Source organism: Zophobas morio, unplaced genomic scaffold (genome assembly GCF_036711695.1).
Source record: "Zophobas morio isolate AGI-343-1 ecotype UQ-CSIRO unplaced genomic scaffold, CSIRO_AGI_Zmor_V1 ptg000029l, whole genome shotgun sequence".
Taxonomy (NCBI): domain Eukaryota; kingdom Metazoa; phylum Arthropoda; class Insecta; order Coleoptera; family Tenebrionidae; genus Zophobas; species Zophobas morio.
Window position 1 is genome coordinate 183,232 of NW_026972134.1, and position 23,481 is coordinate 206,712.

At 34.0% G+C, this 23,481-nt stretch overlaps 2 protein-coding genes and 1 long non-coding RNA gene across 3 annotated transcripts in view; 1 reads left to right on the forward strand and 2 right to left on the reverse strand.

Annotated features, from left to right (window-relative positions):
• Positions 1 to 23,481, reverse strand: part of LOC135137696 (uncharacterized) — a 234,463-nt gene that overhangs the window by 147,723 nt on the left and 63,259 nt on the right. The gene's annotated exons all lie outside the window — the stretch shown is intronic.
• Positions 1 to 23,481, reverse strand: part of LOC135137692 (uncharacterized protein K02A2.6-like) — a 197,924-nt gene that overhangs the window by 20,337 nt on the left and 154,106 nt on the right. The window lies entirely within an intron of this gene.
• The window catches only part of LOC135137691 (WD repeat-containing protein 26), a 38,071-nt gene that overhangs the window by 1,922 nt on the left and 12,668 nt on the right, over positions 1 to 23,481 (forward strand). Inside the window, exons 2-5 of the mRNA XM_064067407.1 lie at positions 13,432 to 13,588; positions 13,638 to 13,822; positions 17,760 to 17,994; positions 21,520 to 21,679. Coding sequence (XP_063923477.1) covers positions 13,432 to 13,588; positions 13,638 to 13,822; positions 17,760 to 17,994; positions 21,520 to 21,679 — 737 coding nt within the window. The remainder of the gene's footprint in view (positions 1 to 13,431; positions 13,589 to 13,637; positions 13,823 to 17,759; positions 17,995 to 21,519; positions 21,680 to 23,481) is intronic.

The following is a 23,481-nucleotide window of genomic DNA, read 5'->3' on the forward strand; positions in this document are numbered from 1 at the left end:
TTAGTTACTCTGTATAAGCAAATCTAAAAAATATTAATACAATGATAAATTACAAGTACAGAGTGATCCTATTTTTTGGGGTCGATAGAGAGATACATTTTGATTAAAAAGTTATGACCCCTACAATAACTTTAAAACGTCTGCCAGATTTCGAAGTATTCAATTTTGCAATTCTTGATTTAATCAATAAAATAAATTGACTCAGTCATTAATTTTTTTTAGACACCCCGTATAAGCAAATCTAAAAATTGGTCGAAAGTTATTTCGACAGGACTTCCCTCGCCCCCGAAGTGCAATGCCACAAATCCCGCTTCTTTGAAAAATAAAAAAAATTGATTTTGCGAATTTATATTCAACTAGGTTTTCGCCCGCGGCTTCGCTCGCGTAGACGATTCGTTGTGTTGAACAATATTATTATCAACCTTCAAATAGAAAATGTGTTGAAGGACATTAATACAATTTCCAGTAAAAATCGGCATAAAAAATGTTTGCTCATAAAAATTTTGTCACCCCCTTTCATCTGCTTAGGGGTGGAATCTCGAAACAATCTGAAATACGTGTTTCATTATTTGTGTTGAAGAATATTAATACCAAGTTCCCCGTAAAAATTTAAATTTACAGTAGAAATATTTTCCCATACAAACTTCGCCACCACTTTTCACACCCTTAGGGGTTGAATCTCGGCAAATGCTTAAATCCGGGTTTCATTCTTTGTATTGAAGAGCATTAATTTAATATCAAGTTTCACGCAAAAATTTAAATTTACAATAGAAATACTATTCCTATACAAACTTAACCAGTACTTTTCACCCCTTTAGGGGTTGAATCTCAGAAAATGCTTAAATACGTGTTCATTACTTGTGTTGAAGAGCATTAATTTAATATCAAGTTTCACGTAAAAATGTAAATAAATATACTTTAAATACGTGTTTCACTATGCATTAATACTAAATTGCATGTCAAAAATTTACAATAGAAATAATCTTCCGATATAAAGTTAGCCACCACTTTTCAACCCCTTAGGGGTTGAATCTCGGAAAATGTTTGAATACGTGTTTCATTACTTGTGTTGAAGAGCATTAGTACCAAGTTTCACAATAGAAATATTTTCCCATACAAATTTAACCTCCACATTTCACCCCCTTAAGGGTTGAATTTTAGAAAATGCTTAAAGATGGGTTTCATTATTTGTGTTGAAGAACATTAGTACCAAATGTCACGTAAAAATTTCAGTTTATAGTAGAAATATTGTTCCTATACAAACTTAGCCGCCCAAACTTAGACACCACTTTTCACCCCCTTAGGGGTCGAATCTTCGAAAATCCTTAAATACGTATTTCCTTATTTGTATTGAAGAGAATTAAAATGTACCAGGTTTCACGGAACGATGTAAATTTACTGTAGACATATTGGTCCTATACAAATTTTATGACCCCTTTTTAACCCTCTTAGGGGATGAATTTCGAGAAATCCCTTCTTAAACGATACCTCCGGTATAAAATGAACATTCTCTCCAAATTTCAGCTTTCTAGCATTAGCGGTTTGGTATGGGCGTTGATAGGTCAGTCGGGACATTGCCTTTTATGTATAAAGATAAAACAAATACAAGAGTATACTATTTTATAAAATTTGTTGTAAACATTTTTGAGATGTCATGACACTAATATGGAGATTGGGAAATTTTGATTAGCGTTTTACCATCTACACGATATTCCTAACATACATATAAAATACAATCAGTCCGGTAGTTTTGGAGATTATCTGCCTAATGAAAATCTGAAGAGTCGGTACACAGACTGAACCACGAGACCTAATTTTTCATACTCTATGGGTCATGAAATCTCGAGAAAACATAAACGTAGCCAGTCCCCCGCCAATAGACTCGATTACAATACTTTCTTTGCTTGCGCTCAGGAAGTAAAAATAAAATTCGCAAAATTAAAGTTTTTAATAATTTTTCAAACATTTTGTACATAAAATATTTTTGTCGACGCGTTTCGCCAACCACGTTGGCGTTTATCTAGGCAAAGCTAAACTATGTATGTGTATGTATTTGTTCGACTGTATTTCAAGGGCGAGGGAAGTTGTATATAAGTAGCCCAAGACCACATTTTTGTTCAACACACGTTTATTTATATGTTTGGACGAATTGTTTATGTCTGGCACGACGACGACGATCACTCCGCCGATAAGCAACTAATGTAGTACACGTTATTCTTGTAAATTTTCCGGGAGAGACTTTTTTATGCATTCATTAATGAATCATACTTTAGTTTTGTTTATTATCCATCCAGTGCCATTGATTGATGTATCGTACTAACAATAATGGAAACATGAATGCGTTGTAAAGCACGTGAATAAACTACAGTGTAATAATAACAGTTATCTACTCTATTATTGTATTTTCATGTTTTAAAATTAGGATGTGCTGTTTCGGCTTCCCGCATGAACGTTTGCGGAAATGCGGGAAGCAGGTTTCACGATCGTGTTATGTACAATAGTTTTTGCAACGAATAAACTTTCAATCCGAAAAAATTAACTGTGAGTTATTTATAAAAAACGACGTTGACGGCGACGTAAACACTTAGCAATTTAACGTTTCCAAGGTATTACTTCCCGAGCGTAAGCAAAGGAAGTATTGTAATCGAGTCCGTCGGCCGACTCTCTACTTTTACGTTTTCTCCATCTTTCTTTCATGACCCCTAGAAGACGAAGAAATAGGTCTCCCATTTCCGTCTGTCTGTTTTTACACGTCCAGATTTTTGAAAAAAAAATCAAAATTATAAAACAACATTTTGCAATTTAATTTTAAATCTCCTAACCCGAATGCTTTGAAATGTTGCAGATGTTTTAAGCCTGTAAAGAGCATCGTAAATCTTTAGTCCAAATACATTTGCTTATCCCCTCCAAAAAATCGATGACGTCAGCTCGAAAATTTGCCAAATAAATCCTATCGAAACTGTACAAAGTATGATGAGTCTGTACTTGTGATTTATCACTCCATTCATATTTTTTGGATTTCCATATACAGGGTGGCTCAAAAAAAAGTAATGAATGCGGAAATTTATTTTATTGATTTACTCAGGAACTACAAAACCGAATGCTTTGAAATCTTGAAGACGTTTTAAAGTTATCATAAGCATGTTAAGTTTTTGATCAAAATGTATTTGCTGATCCCCCCTAAAAAATGTATGACGTCACCACAAAATTTTGCTGAATAGATCCTATCTAAAATGTACAAAATATGATGAGTCTCTTCTTGTGATTTATCATTCCGTTCATATTTTTTCGATTTGCATATACAGGGTGACCCAAAAAAAATAATGAATGCGTAAATGTATTTTATTGATGTAATCAGGAACTACAGAACCGAATGTTTTGAAATTTTGCAGATGTTTTAAGGTTATAAAGAGCATAATAAATTTTTAGTCAAAAGATATTGGGTTATCTTCTCCAAAAAACTGATGACGTCAGCTCAAAAGTTTGCCGAATAAATCCTATCTAGAATTTACAAAATATCATGAGTCTGTACATGTAATTTATCATCCCATTCATATTTTTTGAATTTGCGTATATCGGGTGACTCAAAAAAAATAATGAATGCGTAAATTTATTTTATTGATTTACTCAGGAACTACAAAACCGAATGCTTTGAAACCTACTGCGAAAAAAAAAACATAATAGGCATGCACGTTTCCGACAGCGAGGGAAGTACTTTGGACCAATTTTTTAAGGTTACCATGGCAACGGAGAGCAAAAAACACGTGTGCGGGAAATTCGACCTCCCGCATCCTGGTGAATGCGCGAAAGCCATCAAAAAAGTTCATGAGTGCAAAAATAGTATATTATTATGCAAGTTGCATAAGACGCTCTATTGGCGCACGAGTATTTTGAAGAAGACACTAGTGTGACGATGCGTCTTATAAAACGAGTATAATTCACTATTTTTTCTACTTTGCGCGTTATTTAATCAAAAATATGGTAAAAAAAGGAGATTTAGGGATTTTTTTGTCTACATTATTACTGGGGGTCACCATACGTCGTTTATTTTCAAACATTGAACAACGAAATTTTATTTTGTGATTAATTTTTAAACAAGGGTTATGGAAAGCGAGGGAAATTGTACCCCGCCTGAATTTCGCGAAATTGCCGAGGATACAGTTACAAAACTATTGCCCAAGAAGCCTAAGGACTTGTATACAAAAGAATTTGAGAACTTTGAACGGTGGTGTAGTGAGAATAATGTGAAAATTAGAGCAGAAAATGTTGTCATTGCATCCGACCACAAGGCACAAGCGGCAGTAATCAGAGATAGACGAGCAATCCAACAAAACTTTGTTCCCGGTCAAATTTCCCAGGCATCACCATTACCACTCAGGATTCTTGTAATGTTACCATTAATGTTTGCAATGATTCCAAGGATCTATGCAAACATTGGACAATTATGAAGGTTTTAATAGTTGTGCGGTTATGTAGTTTTGTTTTGACGTTTAACCAGCGTCGCGGGTACCACCAACCTAGTAAAATAAAAATCGCGTTTCATAATGATTAATGATATATCCAAATGGGTTTCGTAAAGAGGTCCTTAGCGACGCAAAGTAGAAAAATATATTTTACAGCAAATTATCAACGGGAATAAAACTATCTGAGCAATATACGTAGTATTAAAGATGTTAATGTTTATACATCGGAAGAATGTCTATGTTTGATTTAAATGAGTTTATAGCCCAAAACAGATGGGTAAAATTATTCATAAGCCTCAATTGAACAAAATATTCTGAATGTTATTATTATAATTCTTACCCCTTGAGTCAATTTATTTTATTGCTTAAATCAAGAATTGCAAACTGAATACTTTGAAATCTTGACGTTTTGAAGTTATTGTAAGCATGGTAACTTTTTAATCAAAATGTATCTGTTTATCAACCCCAACAAATTGATTACGTCATCTCAAAATTTTGCCGAATAAATCCTATCTAAATTTTCCAAAATATGATGAATCTACACTTGTGAGTTTCACTTCATATTTTTTAGAGTTGCTTATACGGGGTGTCTCAAAAAAATTAATCAATGGGTGAATTTATTTTGTTGATTTATTCAGGGACTACAAAACCGAATGCTTTGAAATCTTGAAGATGTTTTAAAGTTGTCACGTAGATTGTAAAACGCTAACCAAAAGGTCTCTAATTATCCCCACCAACAACATGATGACATCCCCTCAAAATTTCCTCCAATAAATAGAACTTGAATTGCATGAAATATTATATTCCCACAGTTGTGTTTTATGAATCCCCCTACTTTTGTGTTTTATTATTATTATTATTGTTATTGTTTAAACATACGATAAACATAATTAATATGTGGCTCCGCAGTATGTTATATACGGGGGTTTCGGGAGTCCCAAAACAATAATAAAAAAATTCTTTGTGATGTAGATTAGGAAAAAACGTAATTTTATAAAAGTAAAATTGGCAACACTGCACACACCTTATGTATGAATACCTCCGATCTACGTTCTGATTTCTTAGTAACAATGGTTACTGAAATCCACCTTCGCTTTATATCAGGCAAACATTGTTGTCAAATGGAATTTTATCAAATTATTACAAAAACAACAAGCCATATCGTTGTGCATTCTAACTGAAATGGTAATTAAACATGGTCATGGGCGAGAAAAATATTAACTACAAGTTTTATTACTAGTTATTGTGATAATGAATGAGTTGTTTAGTTGTTAAACGTAGCAAAAGAACCCATTTTAAAATCATTAGAACTCCACCAATATGTGACAAGGATTTTTTTTACTATTTTTCCCAGACTCACCAGTTGTTTGTTAAGAGCGTAGCGGTGAGTTAATCCGCCGTTACACCCGGTACAATAAAGATAAAATAAGAATTATAATATTCACAACATTTTGTTCGATTGAGGTTTTATTAATATTAGTCCTGTGTTTTGAGAAGATAAACTCATTCAAATCAAACTCATTTCTACGTGACATTCTTTCGATGTATAAACCAGGGTTCGTAAAAAATCGGATTTTTAAAAATAAATCAAAAATCAATGATGTTTAAAAAAATCATGATTTTTTTTTTTAATTTTTCTTTGATTTTTTTAGTTTTTCGGTTACCCACAATAATTCAAACTTTAAAAGTAGTAAGAAAAAAATCAATCAAAAGTTATGTATTAAGTTTGCATTTTAATTATTTTGATTCAGTTTTTAGAAGCTTCATGTTTGATTTAGTTGTTGTAATTTTCATTTTCTGCGTATTTTCACAAATATGCGGCTCTGTCATGTTTGAATCGTGCTTCTGTCGGCAAATGCAAATTGCAGCTGACGAAAAAAATACTGTAAATTCCAAGAGTCTGGTGCTTTTAATTTTGGCAAAGTGTCGTAAAACCATGGTCAGTTTCTTTTCTCGAAAGCTTGAAACGGTCTGGACCCATTGTTGCGAAATACGCACATTCTTTGTAGTAGCAGCTTAGAGTGGCACTGAAAGACATAAACGTAAATATCCCAGATGTCTTTTTTGCTATTATTTTACGACACTGCCAAAGTTAAAAAAATCGGACTGTACTTGTAGATTACAACGGGTCATTCACCTTCGCGGTGTCCCAGAAAGGTCTACGTAAATTGTGGCGGTACGCAGGTAATACCCTTTATGAATTAAATTGCATTTAAAAGACTAACATGCATTATATATTCGTCATTCAAAAAGAAAATTGTAAAAAATCAAGAATGATTTAAATCAATAATTGTTTATTTTAAATCGCTTGATTTAAATCACAATTTAAATCAGGTCAACCCTGGTATAAACATAAATAAACACTTGAGAGTCAGATTGCTTTTAACAAGTGTTGAAGAACAAAGGTTGTTAGAGATGGATTATTTTAAGTTCAACATGGTGAATCATCAGAATCTGACAACGGACTGTCAGTCAGTAGCATAACATGCACACTTCAGAAGGGGGTGGTTTTTAATTTTTTTTTTTTTTTAATCGCAAGCAGTAACACGGAAACAAACTTAAGTGAACTGATCACTAGTAGGTACTAATCTAAGCAGGGACAGGTACCCATATTTCTTAATACCACTAATCCCGTTGGTAATGTGCTGTAAATACATATATTGTGCGTACTTGTGCAGAGACGGTTTATACGGAAATGTTTGGACTGCTGGACATTAGGCCCCAGAAGTTAAGAGACCCCTTCTGGCCTAAATTTAATTTAAAATGTATTTGTTTTTAATTTGGTTATTACAAAAATACGATTTCGCCTTCGACTGACCGTTTGTTGACACATATGATCTCGAGATTGTGCAAAATGCAAAATTGACCACTTCCGGGCTTTCCAATAAATTACGACTTGCATCCAGACAGCCACCTGCACAAAGAGCTGCTGCCTGAGTTTTGTTTGCAGTATCGTTTCTCATTGTTATTTTGCTTTTTTTATCGTTCAATAAAGTATAGCACACACTTTTGAAATTACTCCATTTGCAATAATACTTTTTTCGATTTGCTTGTATAATTTTTGCAAACTAGCACCGGATAGGGAAAATCATAAAAATTAAGCAACAAAGACGACTCGAAAAAATTGTAAATTTGTAAATACATTTCTACTTAGCTAAATTCGTGATTGTAAAATTGTAAATACATGTTTTATTCTTTTATACTCGTACAGTATAATGTTATTATTATTATTTTTACTAAAAAAAACCTGCACGGGGTCACAGTAAGCTCCGACTCCTCACTGCAACCGCACCAGTACAATAAAAAGAAAGAAAGATTTTTCCTACAGTTACTTCTCCCCACCGGTCGGTAAGTAGCTGTAGGTTCCGCAGTCGTGTGCCCTAAGCAGAGGCAACGAACCAAGGATGCTTGCTGCATCCGGCCTAACAATATCTCCGCAGAGTTCCTGCAAGCCGGAATGATCTTCAATTCTGATAGCAGCTTAGCACGAATTCCCCCAAGAACACCGATAATCAGAACTACCAGCACGACATTGTGGCCCGGGTACATCGTACTGAGCTCGAACAGGAGATCTTGATACTTACTTGGTCCGTTTCTCCTCCTCCTTCAAAACTATGTTTGTCTCCGACGGAGCAGAGAACGATGACGTACATAGTCTTGCGTTCTTTATCGAGGAGGACCATGTCAGGCTTGTTGGCATGTATACGCCTGACGGTCGGGAACGGATAGTTCCAAAAAATTTGACACCTCTCGTTCCCGACAACGGACGTAATACCGCATTATGTTGATGGATGTACGCCGAGACCGCTTTTGCCGGACATGCCGACAGCAAGTGCATAAGCGTCTCTGGCGCCCGTCGACAAGCCCTGCAGCTAACATCAGGCACCTACACACCCATCACGTTGCGGCGATAGACCAAGGTGTTTATTACGTTATCTTGGCAGGCCGCGATGAATCCCTCAGTCTCAGACATAAGCCCGGCTAACCTTGGATATTTGAAAGTCAGCCTTGTTGACAAACCCCGTGTCTCGATGTTCAGGTAGAACATACCCTGCATAGGTCTGTCAACATGCTGCCTGAACAACATATTCTGTTCAGCAGCCTTTATTTGGGCTCTTGTGGTCGGGCTACAAGTCGGTTGCCAACTCAATCTTGTCTCCTCGTCGCCGGCCCGACCTCCTAATTTCAAAACTGAGACCAAGTTCTTCAACGGCCTTGTTTGCCGCCTTAAAAATAAACGCACCCGCCCCCGCGTTCTCGTGGCCTTTTACCATTCGCAGGAGGGGATCTGAGCTCTTAAGGATCTTCAATGCTAATCCCAGGACCATTTTGCGATGCATGCACTCCAAACTAAGAACTCCCCTGCCTCCTTGATGTCGTGAGAAATACAAACGGGGAACGGACGACCTAGGATGCAAACTTCTTTGCATGTGCATCATCTTTCGGGTATCCCTGTCGATCTTGCGCAACTCATCAACTGTCCACTTCACTAATTGAATAAAGACTAGTTTAAAATGTGAAGTAGTAAACCCGGCTGAATTTATTTATTTATATCTTTATATATAGCTTTGTAGTTTACCAAAGAAGTCTTGTGCGGTGAGCAATTGAAATGTGAAATCTGAATTACGTCAAAGTTATACATATATATGTATAAATTTTTTTTTAAGTTAAGTTTACTTATCGTTATGCTTACAAGTTAGTTAATTTTTGTATTTAGGATAAGATTAATTGTCCTATAAATGGAAATTATTCTGTTGGGCAAAATATATACTGTGTGGTTTCCAAACAAAAGACCCGGTTACGATTCCCGGCGTTCCCAACTTTTTTTTCCCAAAGCCAAAGTACCAAATTAAAATTAAAATCAAATTAAAAATGCATTAGGACTTGCAATTCAGATAATTATTGTTCATTATCCTTCACTTATTTTGTGTGTTTATTGCAATTCATTACCAGTTTTCTCGTATATCTAGTAATTTATTTGACGTGAAAAATTAATAGTCAATTTTCAATCCTAGAGAAGTTCATCTGTAGAATATATGGTATTCAACACTTTGATGACGTTGACAAAATCAGGTTTTATTATTTTCAAAAATGTAAGAATCACAAAACGTATGACATGGCGTGAAAAGTAATTTTGGAAATGAAGTATAATATCACATCTGGCAAATGCTCAGCAACGTCAAAACGATCTGGCTTATTTAAATTAATTTTGACAATGAAAAATGTGACTCCTAGAGTACGAAGAAATAGGTCTCCCGTTTCCGTCCGTCTGTCTGTCGTCCGGATTTTTATTAGACAGATATTCTCCGAAAGTACTGGGCCGATTGTTGTCAAATTTTGTATTTATATTAGGAATATTATGTGGATGGTAAAACCCTAACCAAAGTTTGTCAAATCATCCTTACTAATAACCGAGTTACAAAGGCTAGTGTTATTGGAACAGTTGAAATAATCACTCTATTTCTTTTGTGCATGTTATTAAAGTGTATTTCAACCTGGTGTCTTGGGTTTCTGTAGGGAGTTATCAACCAACAAGCAACTGCATAACCCGAGTCACCTAAGAGGATGGCTTGTTCTTGGTATCTCTAAATAATGGGTAATACTGAAGAATTTCTCCAAATTCTACTATCATGCATATAACCTGGCCACGTGGCATCAACACTTGTAAACCATTCTCTGATATTACATGTAACTTGTACGTTTATTGAAGCAAACTGCTTCCTGCATAATATGTATTCATCTCTATGTTGTAAAGGCTTTTTTTATTTTTTATCTGAGTGCAATCTAGAGCGCCAATAACAAAAGGAAAATTAAATGCTTCTTACCATTGTTGTCTAGCTGCGTCGATTTCAGCCTGTTCTGCTGGAAATTGAATCCACTGATTTACCTTTTCGTAGATTTTTTCACTAACAAGTTTTACGGTTCTGGAGACAGAACTTTGATGGGTACCACTGTCCTCATCAACACCAACTTGAAAATCAGGATCACCGACATACCTTAAAAATATTTCAATTTTTTGTTTTGCTGTCAAAGCACCTCCCCTTCGTTCATTGTTTTCGCCCAAAAACACGTCGGCTAGGTACTGTACGTTGTCTTCTTCAAATCGGTACATAGCTTTGTAAGTAGAAGCACCAGCTTGCCTTCTAGCCTTATAAATTTTTGGTCGGCGAATGAGCAGCATGAATTGAACCATTTTGAACTTTATTCACGTCAATCAATTCACGACTCATGATAATTTTATTTAATTCCTCTTAGAACAAATAAAACAGTAGCTGCTAAAATAAGACTGATTTTGGCAAATGACATACCCTCTAAGAAAAAAGATGGTGGGTCGGCGGAGCTGGTACCTGCTAAGATAAGAGTGATTTTGGCAAATGTGATACCTTTTAAGAAAACAGAGGGCAGGTGGGCGGTGCTAAATAATACCTGCTAAAATAAAATTGACTTTGGCAAACGAGATACCTTCTAAGAAAAGACAGGCCGGATGAGCGGGGCTAATATTTGCTAAAATAAGACCGATTTTGGCAAATGACACCCTCTAAGAGAAGAGAGGCCGATTGGGTGTTAAGATTGATTTTGGCAAATGAAATATTCTCTAAGAAAATAGAAGGCGGACGAGTGGGGCTAGTACCTGCTAAGATAAGACTGCTTTTAGCAAATGACGTATTCTCTAAGAAATTTAATTAAATTATAAGAAAATTATGATAAAACTAATAAAAAAACAAATTCTAAAAATGTAGATCACAACTTAACTCTGTACCTGCGAGCGCAAAGTGCGTAGCTCCAAATTGTCAGTTTTCAGTGAGAGCAATTATTTGTGGTTTGTTTTAACTTACCAGAAAAATGATTAGCTTATGCTAAATATATAATACAAAATATTGAATATAACAAAAAAAAATTGTAAATACCTGAATTAGACAAAAAAGCGTCAACATTTTTTAGCAAAAAATACCCATTATCCAATTTTATGTAAAAATGGAGTTATGCACTTTGCGCTCTCAGGTACAGAACTATTTTCTTCAACAGTTATAAATACTCTCCAACCATATAACAATTTTAAAAATTAAAAACGTTAAAATTACAAATAATAAACGTAAAAAAAATAAAAATTCTCAACCATTGAAAAAATCAAAACTAAACGTGTTCTTCAAAATTATAAAAGACGTTTCTAGCTAATACGACCTGCCAAATGACCACTCGTGGACGTAAACACTGAGGGCTTGATGCAAGTAATAAACATCGACCATCGGGGTGTCCCTGCTACCCGATACCTGACCGTCCGACACGTTTACGCCAAGGCATCCTCTCTCTCGCGCGCGCCACTGTTACGTACTTGGTAGATATGTGTCAGGACTTTACTAATGACTTATCCGTGCATTTACGAGTGTGTACGCACACAACACGAACATAATCGAGGATTTGTATATGTGTGATACAAATAAATAAATGAGTATTGTGCTTCCTCTGTATACAAAAACTGTTTGAAAGCTTCCTTTACAAGTCAATGTTATTTAAAAGATATTAACGACCAAAGACTTGTGATCGCAATAGTAATAAAATAAAAATACAAAAGAAAAATTAACTCCCTGCGAGGATCGTTTGACACCCTAATTAATTTATTTTGGTTCCATAAATTTCTAAAATAAATGTCAAGATCTTTTCTGTTACAGCAAGTATTAACATCTGATCTCAGTACACAGTCGTATACTAGACGCAAACATTTAGTGCATTTATGGCTTCATACCAATTTAACTTCCATTATAATTCAATACGCCGTCACTGCCGGGTGTCTTCAACCCGCTTACTGATAACCTACCTGAAAAGACCTTTTCTGGCAAAAGCACAGGGCAGTACTGTCTCGGTCGTCCCTCACACGTAGCATGGTTTGCATTTGCTAAGTTTTATGAAGGGTCGGCTGTAAAGTACTTTAAACGTCAAAGCCATAAACGCACTAAATGTTTGCGTCTTGTGTAGTAGTATTTTATATTATAAGTGAAAGAAATGTTATATTCTAAGCGAGTGGGAATGTAGGGTCATGAGCGCGTTAACGCGAGTGATACTGCTCTCACGAGCTTATAATGGTACTTCGCTCACTATGATATACGACGTTTTGTCTTAGTGCTCATTCACAATGGGTATAAAGCATAAGGCGGAATGGGACGATTTGCCAAGTTGGCTTTGCGCCAAAATGTCTCGCGCCGAATTGTCCTAGACCGAGCATAAGGATATCATAAGCATTAATGCATAAAAATTTATGTTTAGTGCTCTATGATTGTAGTCGTTCACAATGAGCATAAGTGCTCACTCACAATGGGCATAAAGCAAAGGATGTCCTAAGCATTATGATCATTGTGAAGCATAGAGCACTAAACATACATTTTTATGCATTAATGCTTATGACATCCTTATGCTTTATGCCCATTGTGAATGAGCACTTACAGTAGCAGCTTTAACATAAAATTAAGAATAACATTAATCCAAACTGACAGCCCATTTAACCTAAAAAATCATATTGTCATTAGATGTATTAGTAGTATCCATAGTTGTGTAGGTAAGCAGAGAAAAATGTTGTGCCTCGGTGGAAGTCGAACCCACGTCTCTTTGCTTTCCGGGCAAGTATCTTAACCACTGGACCACGAGGCGACTTATCTTTTCTCTGCTTATTGTGCCGCCACAGTTGCATCACTTATGAGCACTTTACTTCACTTGTTAATAATGTTGAATTTTTATCTCGTAAAACAGTTGCACAAACTACCTTAAAACCTATTACTCTTAAGATAAAATATATAATGAATTAATTAACCATTACACAAATACCACAAAGCTTTACACTGGTTTCATTTATATTGCAAAAGTATTTATTGTCTTAATTTTGGGTGTGCTTGACTCTATTAAGGCATATTTTTGCTCAACGGATATGCTTCTAAAACTTTGAGGCACTTGACTAAAGATTAAATTTACGTTGCAGTAGAACGGCGGACTCTTTAATGGCAGAATCAGGATGTCGATTGGATCATCCAGCTGCTGCAAAATTTCGTCAGCACGTGATGGACGGAGATTGGACAAAGGCTGATCATGATTTACAAGAATTAAACTCTTTAATAGGATCTTCACATAACTTGATGGTAATAAAAAAAAAACTGGCCGAGTCGCTAAACAACAATTATGTTTTAGGAAATGAAATTTCTTTTGTTGGAGCAAAAATATTTGGAATATCTGGAAGATGCAAGAGTACTAGATGCTCTACATGTGTTGCGAAATGAACTAACACCATTACAGCACAATACTTCAAGAGTACATCAACTGTCCGGTTATATGATGTGTTCAAACACGCAAGAATTGCATGAACGCACGAATTGGTAAGGGTGTATGTTAAAAGATAACTATAAAATTATGTTTTCAAATATTAAATTTGATAAGTTATTTCTGTATTGAATATATTAGAGTTTATAGTTTTTACTTCCCGAGCGTAAGCAAAGGAAGTATTGTAATCGAGTCCGTCGGCCAACTCTCTACTTTTACGTTTTCTCGATTTTTCATGACTCCTAGAAGACGAAGAAATAAGTCTCCCATTTCCGTCTGTCTGTCCGTCTGTCTGCCGTCCCGGATTTTTATTAGGCAGATAATCTCCGAAAGTACTGGACCGATTGTTATGAAATTTTGTACTTATATTAGGAATATCATGTAGATGGTAAAACGCTGACCAAAATTTGTCTAATCATCCCCACCACTAATACGATGACGTCACTTCAAAATTGTACATAGTAAATGGGTCTTAAATTGTATAAAATAACATAGTCCCACACATGTAGTTTACGACTCCGAATTGAGTTTTTACCCGAAACGTCCAGATTTTTGGAAAAAAAAAATCAAAATTATAAAACAACATTTTGCAATTTAATTTTTAATCTGCTAACCCGAATGTTCTGAAATGTTGTAGATGTTTTAAGGCTCTAAAGAGCATCATAAATCTTTAGTCAAAATATATTTGGTTATCCCCTCCAAAAACTTGATGACGTCACCACAAAATTTTGCTGAATAAATCCTATCTAAAATGTACAAAATATGGTGAGTCTCTTCTTGTGATTTATCATTCCATTCAAATTTTTTCGATTTGCATATACAGGGTGACTCAAAAAAAATTAATGAATGCGCAAAATTTATTTTATTGATTTAATCAGGAATTACAGAACCGAATGCTTTGAAATCTTGGAGATGTTTTAAAGTTATCATAGGCATGGTAAATTTTTTATCAAAATGTATTTGGTCGTCCCACCTAAAAAATTTATGACATCACCACAAAATTTTGCTGAATAAATCCTATCTAAAATGTACAAAATATGATGAGTCTGTACTTGTGATTTATCATTCCAATCATATTTTTTGTATTTGCATATAAAGGGTGACGCAAAAAAATTAATGAATGCATGAATTTATTTTATTGGTTTAATCAGAAATTACAGAACTGAATGCTTTGAAATCTTGGAAATGTTTTAAAGTTATTATAAGCATGGTAAATTTTTTATCAAAATGTATTTGCTCATCCCCCCTAAAAAATTGATGACGTCACCCTAAAATTTGGTGAATAAATCCTATCTAAAATGTTAAAAATATGATGAGTCTGTACTTGTAATTTATAATTCCATTCATATTTTTACTTCCCGAGCGTAAGCAAAGGAAGTATTGTAATCGAGTCCGTCGGCCGACTCTCTATTTTTACGTTTTCTCGATCTTTCATGACCTCTAGAATACGAAGAAATAGGTCTCCCATTTCCGTCTGTCTGTCCGTCTGTCCGTCTGTCTGCCGTCCCGGATTTTTATTAGACAGATAATCTCCGAAAGTACTGGACCGATTGTTGTGAAATTGTGTACTTATATTAGGAATATCATGTAGATGGTAAAACGCTAACCAAAATTTGTCTAATCATCCCCACCACTAATGCGATGACGTCACTTCAAAATTGTACATAGTAAATGGGTCTTAAATTGTATAAAATAAAATAGTCCTACACATGTAGTTTACGACTCCGAATTCAGTTTTTACCCGAAACGTCCAGATTTTTGGAAAAAAAATCAAAATTATAAAACAACATTTTGCAATTTAATTTTAATCTGCTAACCCGAATGTTTTGAAATGTTGCAGATGTTTTAAGGCTATAAAGAGCATCATAAATCTTTAGTCAAAATATATTTGGTTATCCCCTCCAAAAACTTGATGACGTCAGCTCAAAAGTTTGCCGAATAAATCCTATCTAAAATGTTCAAAATATGATGCGTCTGGACTTGTGGTATATCAGTCCATTCATATTTTTTGGATTTGCATATACAGTGTGACTCAAAAAAATTAATGAATGCGCAAAATTTATTTTACTGATTTACTCAGGAACTACAAAACCGAATGCTTTGAAATCTTGAAGATGTTTTAAAATTATCATAAGCATGGTAAATTTTTGATCAAAATGTATTTGGTCGTCCCTCCTAAAAAATTTATGACGTCACCACAAAATTTTGCTGAATAAATCCTATCTAAAATGTACAAAATATGGTGAGTCTCTTCTTGTGATTTATCATTCCATTCAAATTTTTTCGATTTGCATATACAGGGTGACTCAAAAAAATTAATGAATGCGTAAATTTATTTTATTGATTTAATCAGGAACTACAAAACCGAATGTTTTGAAATCTTGCAGATGTTTTAAGGTTATAAAGAGCATAATAAATTTTTAGTCAAAATACATTTGGTTATCTTCTACAAAAAACTGATGACGTCAGCTCAAAAGTTTGCCGAATAAATCGTATCTAAAATGTACAAAATATGATGAGTCTGTACTTGTGATTTATCATTCCATTCATATTTTTGGATTTGCATATGCAGGGTGACTCAAAAAAATTAATGAAGGCGTGAATTTATTTTATCGATTTAATCAGGAATTACAAAACCGAATGCTTTGAAATCTTGGGAATATTTTAAAGTTATTATAAGCATGGTAAACTTTTGTTCAAAATGTATTTGTTCATCCCTCCTAAAAAAATTGATGACGTCACCCTTAAATTTTGCTGAATAAATCCTATCTAAAATGCAAAAAATATGATGAGTTTGTACTTGTGATTTATCATTCCATTCATATTTTTTAGATTTTCTTAAGAGGTGGTTCAAAAAAATTAATGAAGTCAATTTATTTTATTGATTAAATTAAAGGCAACACTTATTATTAGTATTACACCCCAACCAACCCAATTTGGTAGACACAAAATTTGTTAAAGGAAAAACTCGGTTGAAACATAAGGGTAGCACGCTTATTTACATCGACTTTAACATTACAGACCTGCATTTGTTTTATGCGTTCACTTGGTTCCGCGAATGTGAAATAGACATGTTTATAATCAACCAATTGTGAATTTCACCGTCAAGAATTAAAATAAAACCCAATGTTTTATATAATAAGCGGAAGTCGAAGCAATAAAACCGATGGTCGTTTTGTTTACAGTTTCTCTGTTTGACTCTCACGTATGCTGTTACGCCTGTCATCTTAAATTAAGAATGTTTATACATACACGATTTTCAGTTGCCTCTGATACGTATACGTGAGTAAATTGTTTCGTTATTTTATTGATTATTACAAATCAATATTCAAAACGACCCAATTCATTTTCCCGAAAATTTGAGAATATAATAATTTTATTCTTAGTATTACACTACGTCTATCCCAACTGATATACGTGTCCTTGCAAAAATGTTGATGACGTCATCGCAATTTTTTTTAAAATTCCCACTACAAAAATGTAATGAGAAAAAAAACACAATAGGCATGCAGTCGTCAAGTTTCCGACAGCGAGGGAAGTACTGTCTAAACTCTTTAGACCAATTTTTTTCGCTTACATTGCAAACGCAGGCTGAACCCTACGAGATTTATCAAAATAATGTACTAAGTATTGTACACCTTGAAAAGGTCTACAGAAAACTCCCCGATGGTATATATCTATCTCTTATGGATAACCCACAGTAACATTGTTTTACTCGGAATTTAACGCGTGCGAAGTCGCGGGCAAAAGCTAGTTAAATATATTTACATTGATCATACGGCGCGGAGGCTGCAGAACTATTATTTGCAGAGGTTATCATAAAAGGCAAATCGTAAAATCAAATTATATATATTTTTTAAAGTGCTAGAGTTGTCAGATTATACTTCAAGGGCGAGGGAAGCGCTGTCGAAATAGCCTTCCACCAATTTTTTAGTCGTAGGTTTTATTTTATAAAAGTATTGTGTTGCTTAATTGTGATGCTCTTTGTTTTAGGGATGGAAAAGGTCTGAAATCTCGAACAAACTTAATGGAAAAATTACAGTCCTACTTACCTCCAAGTGTGATGTTACCACCTAGCCGCTTACATACATTGCTCAACCAAGCTCTCGAATTACAGACCTCACGTTGTAGTCATCACAATACAGCCCAAGTGATTACGTTAGACAACGCTTCCCTTTTAGTGGATCACTGCTGCGCAAGGGATACATTTCCAACACATACTATACAGGTAAGTAAGCCAATATTTTTTGTTAATAAATTGTTACTTAATATGTATATTGTAAATTGTAGTACTATTGTATGAAAAGTAACATAGTCTAATGAAATACTTACTTGTTACTTGTAAATTGCAGACATTTTTTATCTCCTATCAACTGCTAAAACGTATTTTTGCTATTAGAAATAAAATAGTTTCTGACCAAAGACTTAAAGATTTTAGACCCATGGAACTTTGTCATAGTTATACATTAGTCAGTTTTGATGATGTTGAAGTCTGGTATTACAATGTCATATCCACTTTTCAACATTTCATAAATATTCAAATTATTGGTAGACAACACATTTTATAATTTTTACACTTATTAGCAACACTAATATTACGTTGTTACAGGTACAGTGTAGAACTACATTTCGTTATGTTTTGAGATGTTGCTAATGAAATTTTCTGATTTCTGTCTTAACGCAGATGAAACTGCTTGATGAACCCGGTTGACAAATTAAATTATTTATTAGTAGTTTGTTAAAAAACAATTTATAACTTTTGTGCACAACTATCTTAAGACGGCTGGATTACAAGTTGGTTATCATGATGGTGGTAAATTTATTCAACTCATCTTTATTTGCTTGGCTTATTTAATACATTTATTTCTTGCAAACTTATAGAAATTAAAAGTCAGTTTTTTTCAACAAATCGTTTGAAGTTAAAAAAATATGTTCTGTAAGGTTTCTAATTATCTAACTTGTGAAAAGTTGTGACTATTTCAAAGATTGCATTTTTGCCTCAACTCGATTGCCATATTTTTCATTGCGGTATTTTTTTCATAGATGAATGGCTACATATCTGTAAAATTCAAGTATTTTTCATTGACAACGAATCTCCACTGTATGTTATTTTGCATTTGAATAATTTATACCAATACCATCAGTGGTGGTTCTGAATCTTCTGCTTTATTTATAAGACGTTCATGTCACTGTGTTTTGGCCCTTTTTTTTTATCAAACAGTACATCAACAAAAACTCATGAATTTGGCCCTGTTTTTTTGTAAACATTGTAAAGTATGTCTAACGAAACGGAAATAGCAATTATATCTTATATTATACTAAAATCTGTTATTTTTAAATCACTTGTTGGAATATTATTAATTCTCGATGTCATTTCTTTTGCACGCTGATGTGTCTTTTCAGCAGTGTAGAACGGAAAGCATATAATATTTACCAATATAACAATGAACAATGAAGAATGTAATTTTTGTTAATAGTTGTAATCATGGAATAAATATCTTAAAGGAATGATATTGCGCAGGTCCAAGGCCACGCAATGACGGCGAGTGGTGACCACTTCGATCACCATCAGACGTGGATCGAGCGTGTTTGCGCGCTCTGTTACTGTTTTTCCGCTTTTTTCTGAGAGAATTTCATCTACAATGCGTTGTACAAGGTTTGGAGGCAACAACAATAATCGTTACACAACATTTGAACAAGGTATCCACTTTTATCGGTTTCCCAAAAATGCCGAAATACAAAAATTGTGGGTTATTGCTTGTTGTCGCGCTAAAAAATAAATACAAACTAGGCACGAATTTGTTCCAAAAATTTTGTGGTCGACGATTATGAAAGAAACCTTAAACACGAACTACAAAATTATTTTCCCAAAAATGCAAGAAAATTTAAGTCAACTGGGATTCCTTCATTGTTTCTGCTTAAAGGCAAAGAAATTTCTACGAAAGCAAGATATACTCAAAGTTACCAATAATTATATGAAACAGTTTTTACAAAAATCTACGATCATCAAATGTAGCAAGAATGTAAAAAAAAAATATTTTTCCGATTAAGAATATATTTTAGAATTAAACAACTTAATCGCTCGTTAAAGGATGTAATTGGGGTGAAATAAATAAAAAAAAAATCTAAAATTTGTAAGTAAGCACTACATTTTTTTGTTTCATATTTTTTTACATAAATTACAGTAATATTCTGTCGGTTGTAACACTTATTTTATTTTTTATTATTTTATATTATAATAATAGAGTGAACTATTTTTATTTGATTTTAGCATGTCCGTTTATTTTTTATTATTTCAATCATGCATTCTCATTCTAATAAATATATTTTTATAAGTGTGTGGATATTATTTATTTCTCATAATAAGTAAATAAATAATGTATGTTGAATGTTTTACTACGAAAAAGCCTTTGGACTAATCAATTTTGAAAGTTATTTGTTAATTATTTCCGACATAAAGACTCTCCACAAAAATATTTGGTTGTTTTTTTATTGCAATACGTTTAGAGAAACCTCAAAAGGTGTTGTACATATGTACATTGTGTTGAAATTTGATCAATACGTACATAATTCTTCTTAGAACACTTTATCACCCACAGTTTTCTAAAAATACCGAGAAATTTTTGTTTTACAATAGTATTCCCCTACAAATCTGTGAGAAGTGGTCACCACTTCGCGTCACTGCGCGCAGCGGACGAGATTGCGTCGCATGAGTATCATACCTCTAAACCTTATTGTATCATGGTTGTAATTATATAATTATCATTTTTTATTTTGATTTTTGGTGCATTTTTAACAAAAAGGATGAGTACATGGTAAAACTTGGTAGAATGTGCAAAAGATTACTGTCAGTCCATAGTAATGTAATTTTTTTTTTATTTAATATTTGTGACGAACTAGTGGTGAGGTATCTACTTGTTGAAGGTATAAACATTTGTATTGCCAGTGTTTATGAAATTGTTACTGTACATTTTTAAAGTAAATAATAGACTACATAAAATTCTTTTCTTGGAAATTAACTAAACATGTTCCTTTTTTTATTTATATTTATCGTTTCCTGCGCTTTCTTCGCGATATTAATTATGTTAGATTGTATCATGGAGGTAATATGACAGGAAGGAGCGTCCGTCACTTAATTAATGTTATATAAACGCCAACAAAAGAGCTCCACGTAAGAGCCATTTATGATCATTTCCGTATTACATCGGAAACGGTCAGTTGTCAACGGAGGATCAGAGGCGGTGGACTTTGGTTACGAATGGGTTCACATGTAGCAAATAGTAAAAGAATTTGACCTTTACCCATTCACACCCCTTACTATTAACATCGATTAAATACTTATGTACTTAATCAATGCCATTATTGTTAGTTATTGGTTTTTTTTATTGAATTACGTTCCCCTACAGACCGGAGGCCCAATTACAGGGGAACGGAGGACTTACACAACACCCAGAGCAGGGCAGGAATCGAACCCACGACCCAAGGTGTAGCGGGCAAGCACGATGCTACCTAACGCACCCGGGTCCATTAACTTGCTACATGTTATTTTTTGTATCGTATGTTCAGCCTCTCGACGAGAGCTTTTGAACGCGTCACTGGAACAACCAGTTTCTCGGAGGAGTTGGAAGAACCATGTATGATCCTAGTCGAAAGTGCGGTATCATGGGCTTTTTCAAACTATCTTCCCTCCTCTCATTCTGCCTCCGTAGATTATATGTAATTTTTATTTATTTATTATTTTTTTTTGTTTCAGATATTAAATGATCATTGTGATGAAGTTTGGTTTTGCCAGTTTTCTCCAGATGGCACCAAACTTGCTACGGGTTCAAAGGACACTAATGTAATCATTTGGGACGTTAATCCAGAAACATGTACACTTTCTTTAAAGAAAATTCTAGAAGGACACAATTACGGTAAATACTTTTTCAAAATACTGTTTTTAATTTTTCTCAAAACACATACATTATGCAAATCGAATTATAAGCTGTAAAAAATGAAAAATTGGCTTTAGGTTATTTAGACAGTACTTGCCTGGCCCCTGAAGTACAGTATAATAATATAATTAATAATAATAATAATAATTGCTGTTCCTAACAGACAACATAATAGAAACATACCACACCAAAGTTTCAAAATATCTGGAATTGTCAATAGAAATTAAGGCAATGCTAAATCTTTACCTTTAATTATCTCCAATGTAGGTGTAGTACCAAATAGTTTAGTTGAGAATTTGAAATATTTACACTTAAATGATTCAATAATTGTCAAAATGAAAAAAGCTGTTTGGTTAGGAACATGTCATATTGTTTGTAAGTTTCTCGAAGAGTCTGATCATGTCAGTCAGAATAGTTTGGGACCAGTAGGCCAGAGTAGTGTAGGTCACATTTCAAGTGATGCGTGGATAAATGCGGTAGTTACGCTAGGCTTTTGAGGATGGGGTAAGATTAGAGAATTCTGTAATTCTAAGATCTCAAAGTTTTTTATTAATCTGACCAATGCATATCATTACTTGGTCTTAGTACTCGTAATGATAGAAGTCTTGCATGAATGCAGGTCATTTCCGGATCAGTGGTGAGTCTTAAAATAATAATTATAATTTATTGTAATGCATTAATTTAAATCAAATTTTGCATACGTCAACAAAGATTTAAGTGTGACATTTCACACACTAAGTACAATACTTATTGTATCTCAGAGATCCGTCATCTCAAATGGAAAAGTTATGTATAGTACATTTATTGATGAAAAAAATCCATGAATTTCTCAAACGAATAGAAGACATTGTCCAGAAGGATTTTTTTTTAATTTTGTTCATATTTTTCAAAGATTGGGGTAGCACATTATCAAACTTAACACCGTAATATCGAGTAGCATTTCTCAATTCATGGAGTATTAAAAAATCAGTGTGATAGAGATCACAGTATCTAGTGGGATATAGTTGGATTCATGTATCTTTTGACACACGTGACCGAAGCTCTTTAGAGATTAATGGAGTTGGCCATGTCCCAAATTTTGTGAAGCGCCATCTCACCACGTATTATTAAAGATTATACTGAGGTTATAGTAACGTCAGTCATCGGTGTTTATTTAACAGCAATTGAAACAACAGTATTAATTATGAATAAATAAAGGTATTTCACAACAAACGATTCGACACTAGCGAACACCGAATACGACATAAATTGCAGCCGTGTCGGTAAAATAGGTACAATTCGCTTGGGTCAGTCCCTTTCCGTTTACACCGTCATTTCTTCAGCTTAGTCCGTACCGGTATAGATCAGTCCATGCGGCAGTGCTGGACCGACCTATCCATTAGTCTACTACTTGGTCTGCGTTTACAGCATGAGGACTTTTTGGTGTTTAGAGTGCGGACTATTATCCAAACACGATCTTTATATAGTAAAGTAGGCTTTGATATGGTTTCTTTAAGTTGGATAAACTGATTTAATGATTTAGTTTTTTGTCTGTCAGTAGCTACAACCGTGGTCAGTAGTCTGATTGACATTTGCTTTGAGCTGGATTGCCACTTTTCTACTTCATTTATTAGATCAGAATTATTAGACGCGATTTTTTAATCAAGCAAACAAATGTTTTAATTTTGTCAGCATAGATAATTTATCATTGTGACAGATTCACAGATCATTGCCAGATTATTTAAAAAGAAAATGCCTAAAATAGTTTTACTGCAACAAAAAATTGCAATAAAAATTCCTCA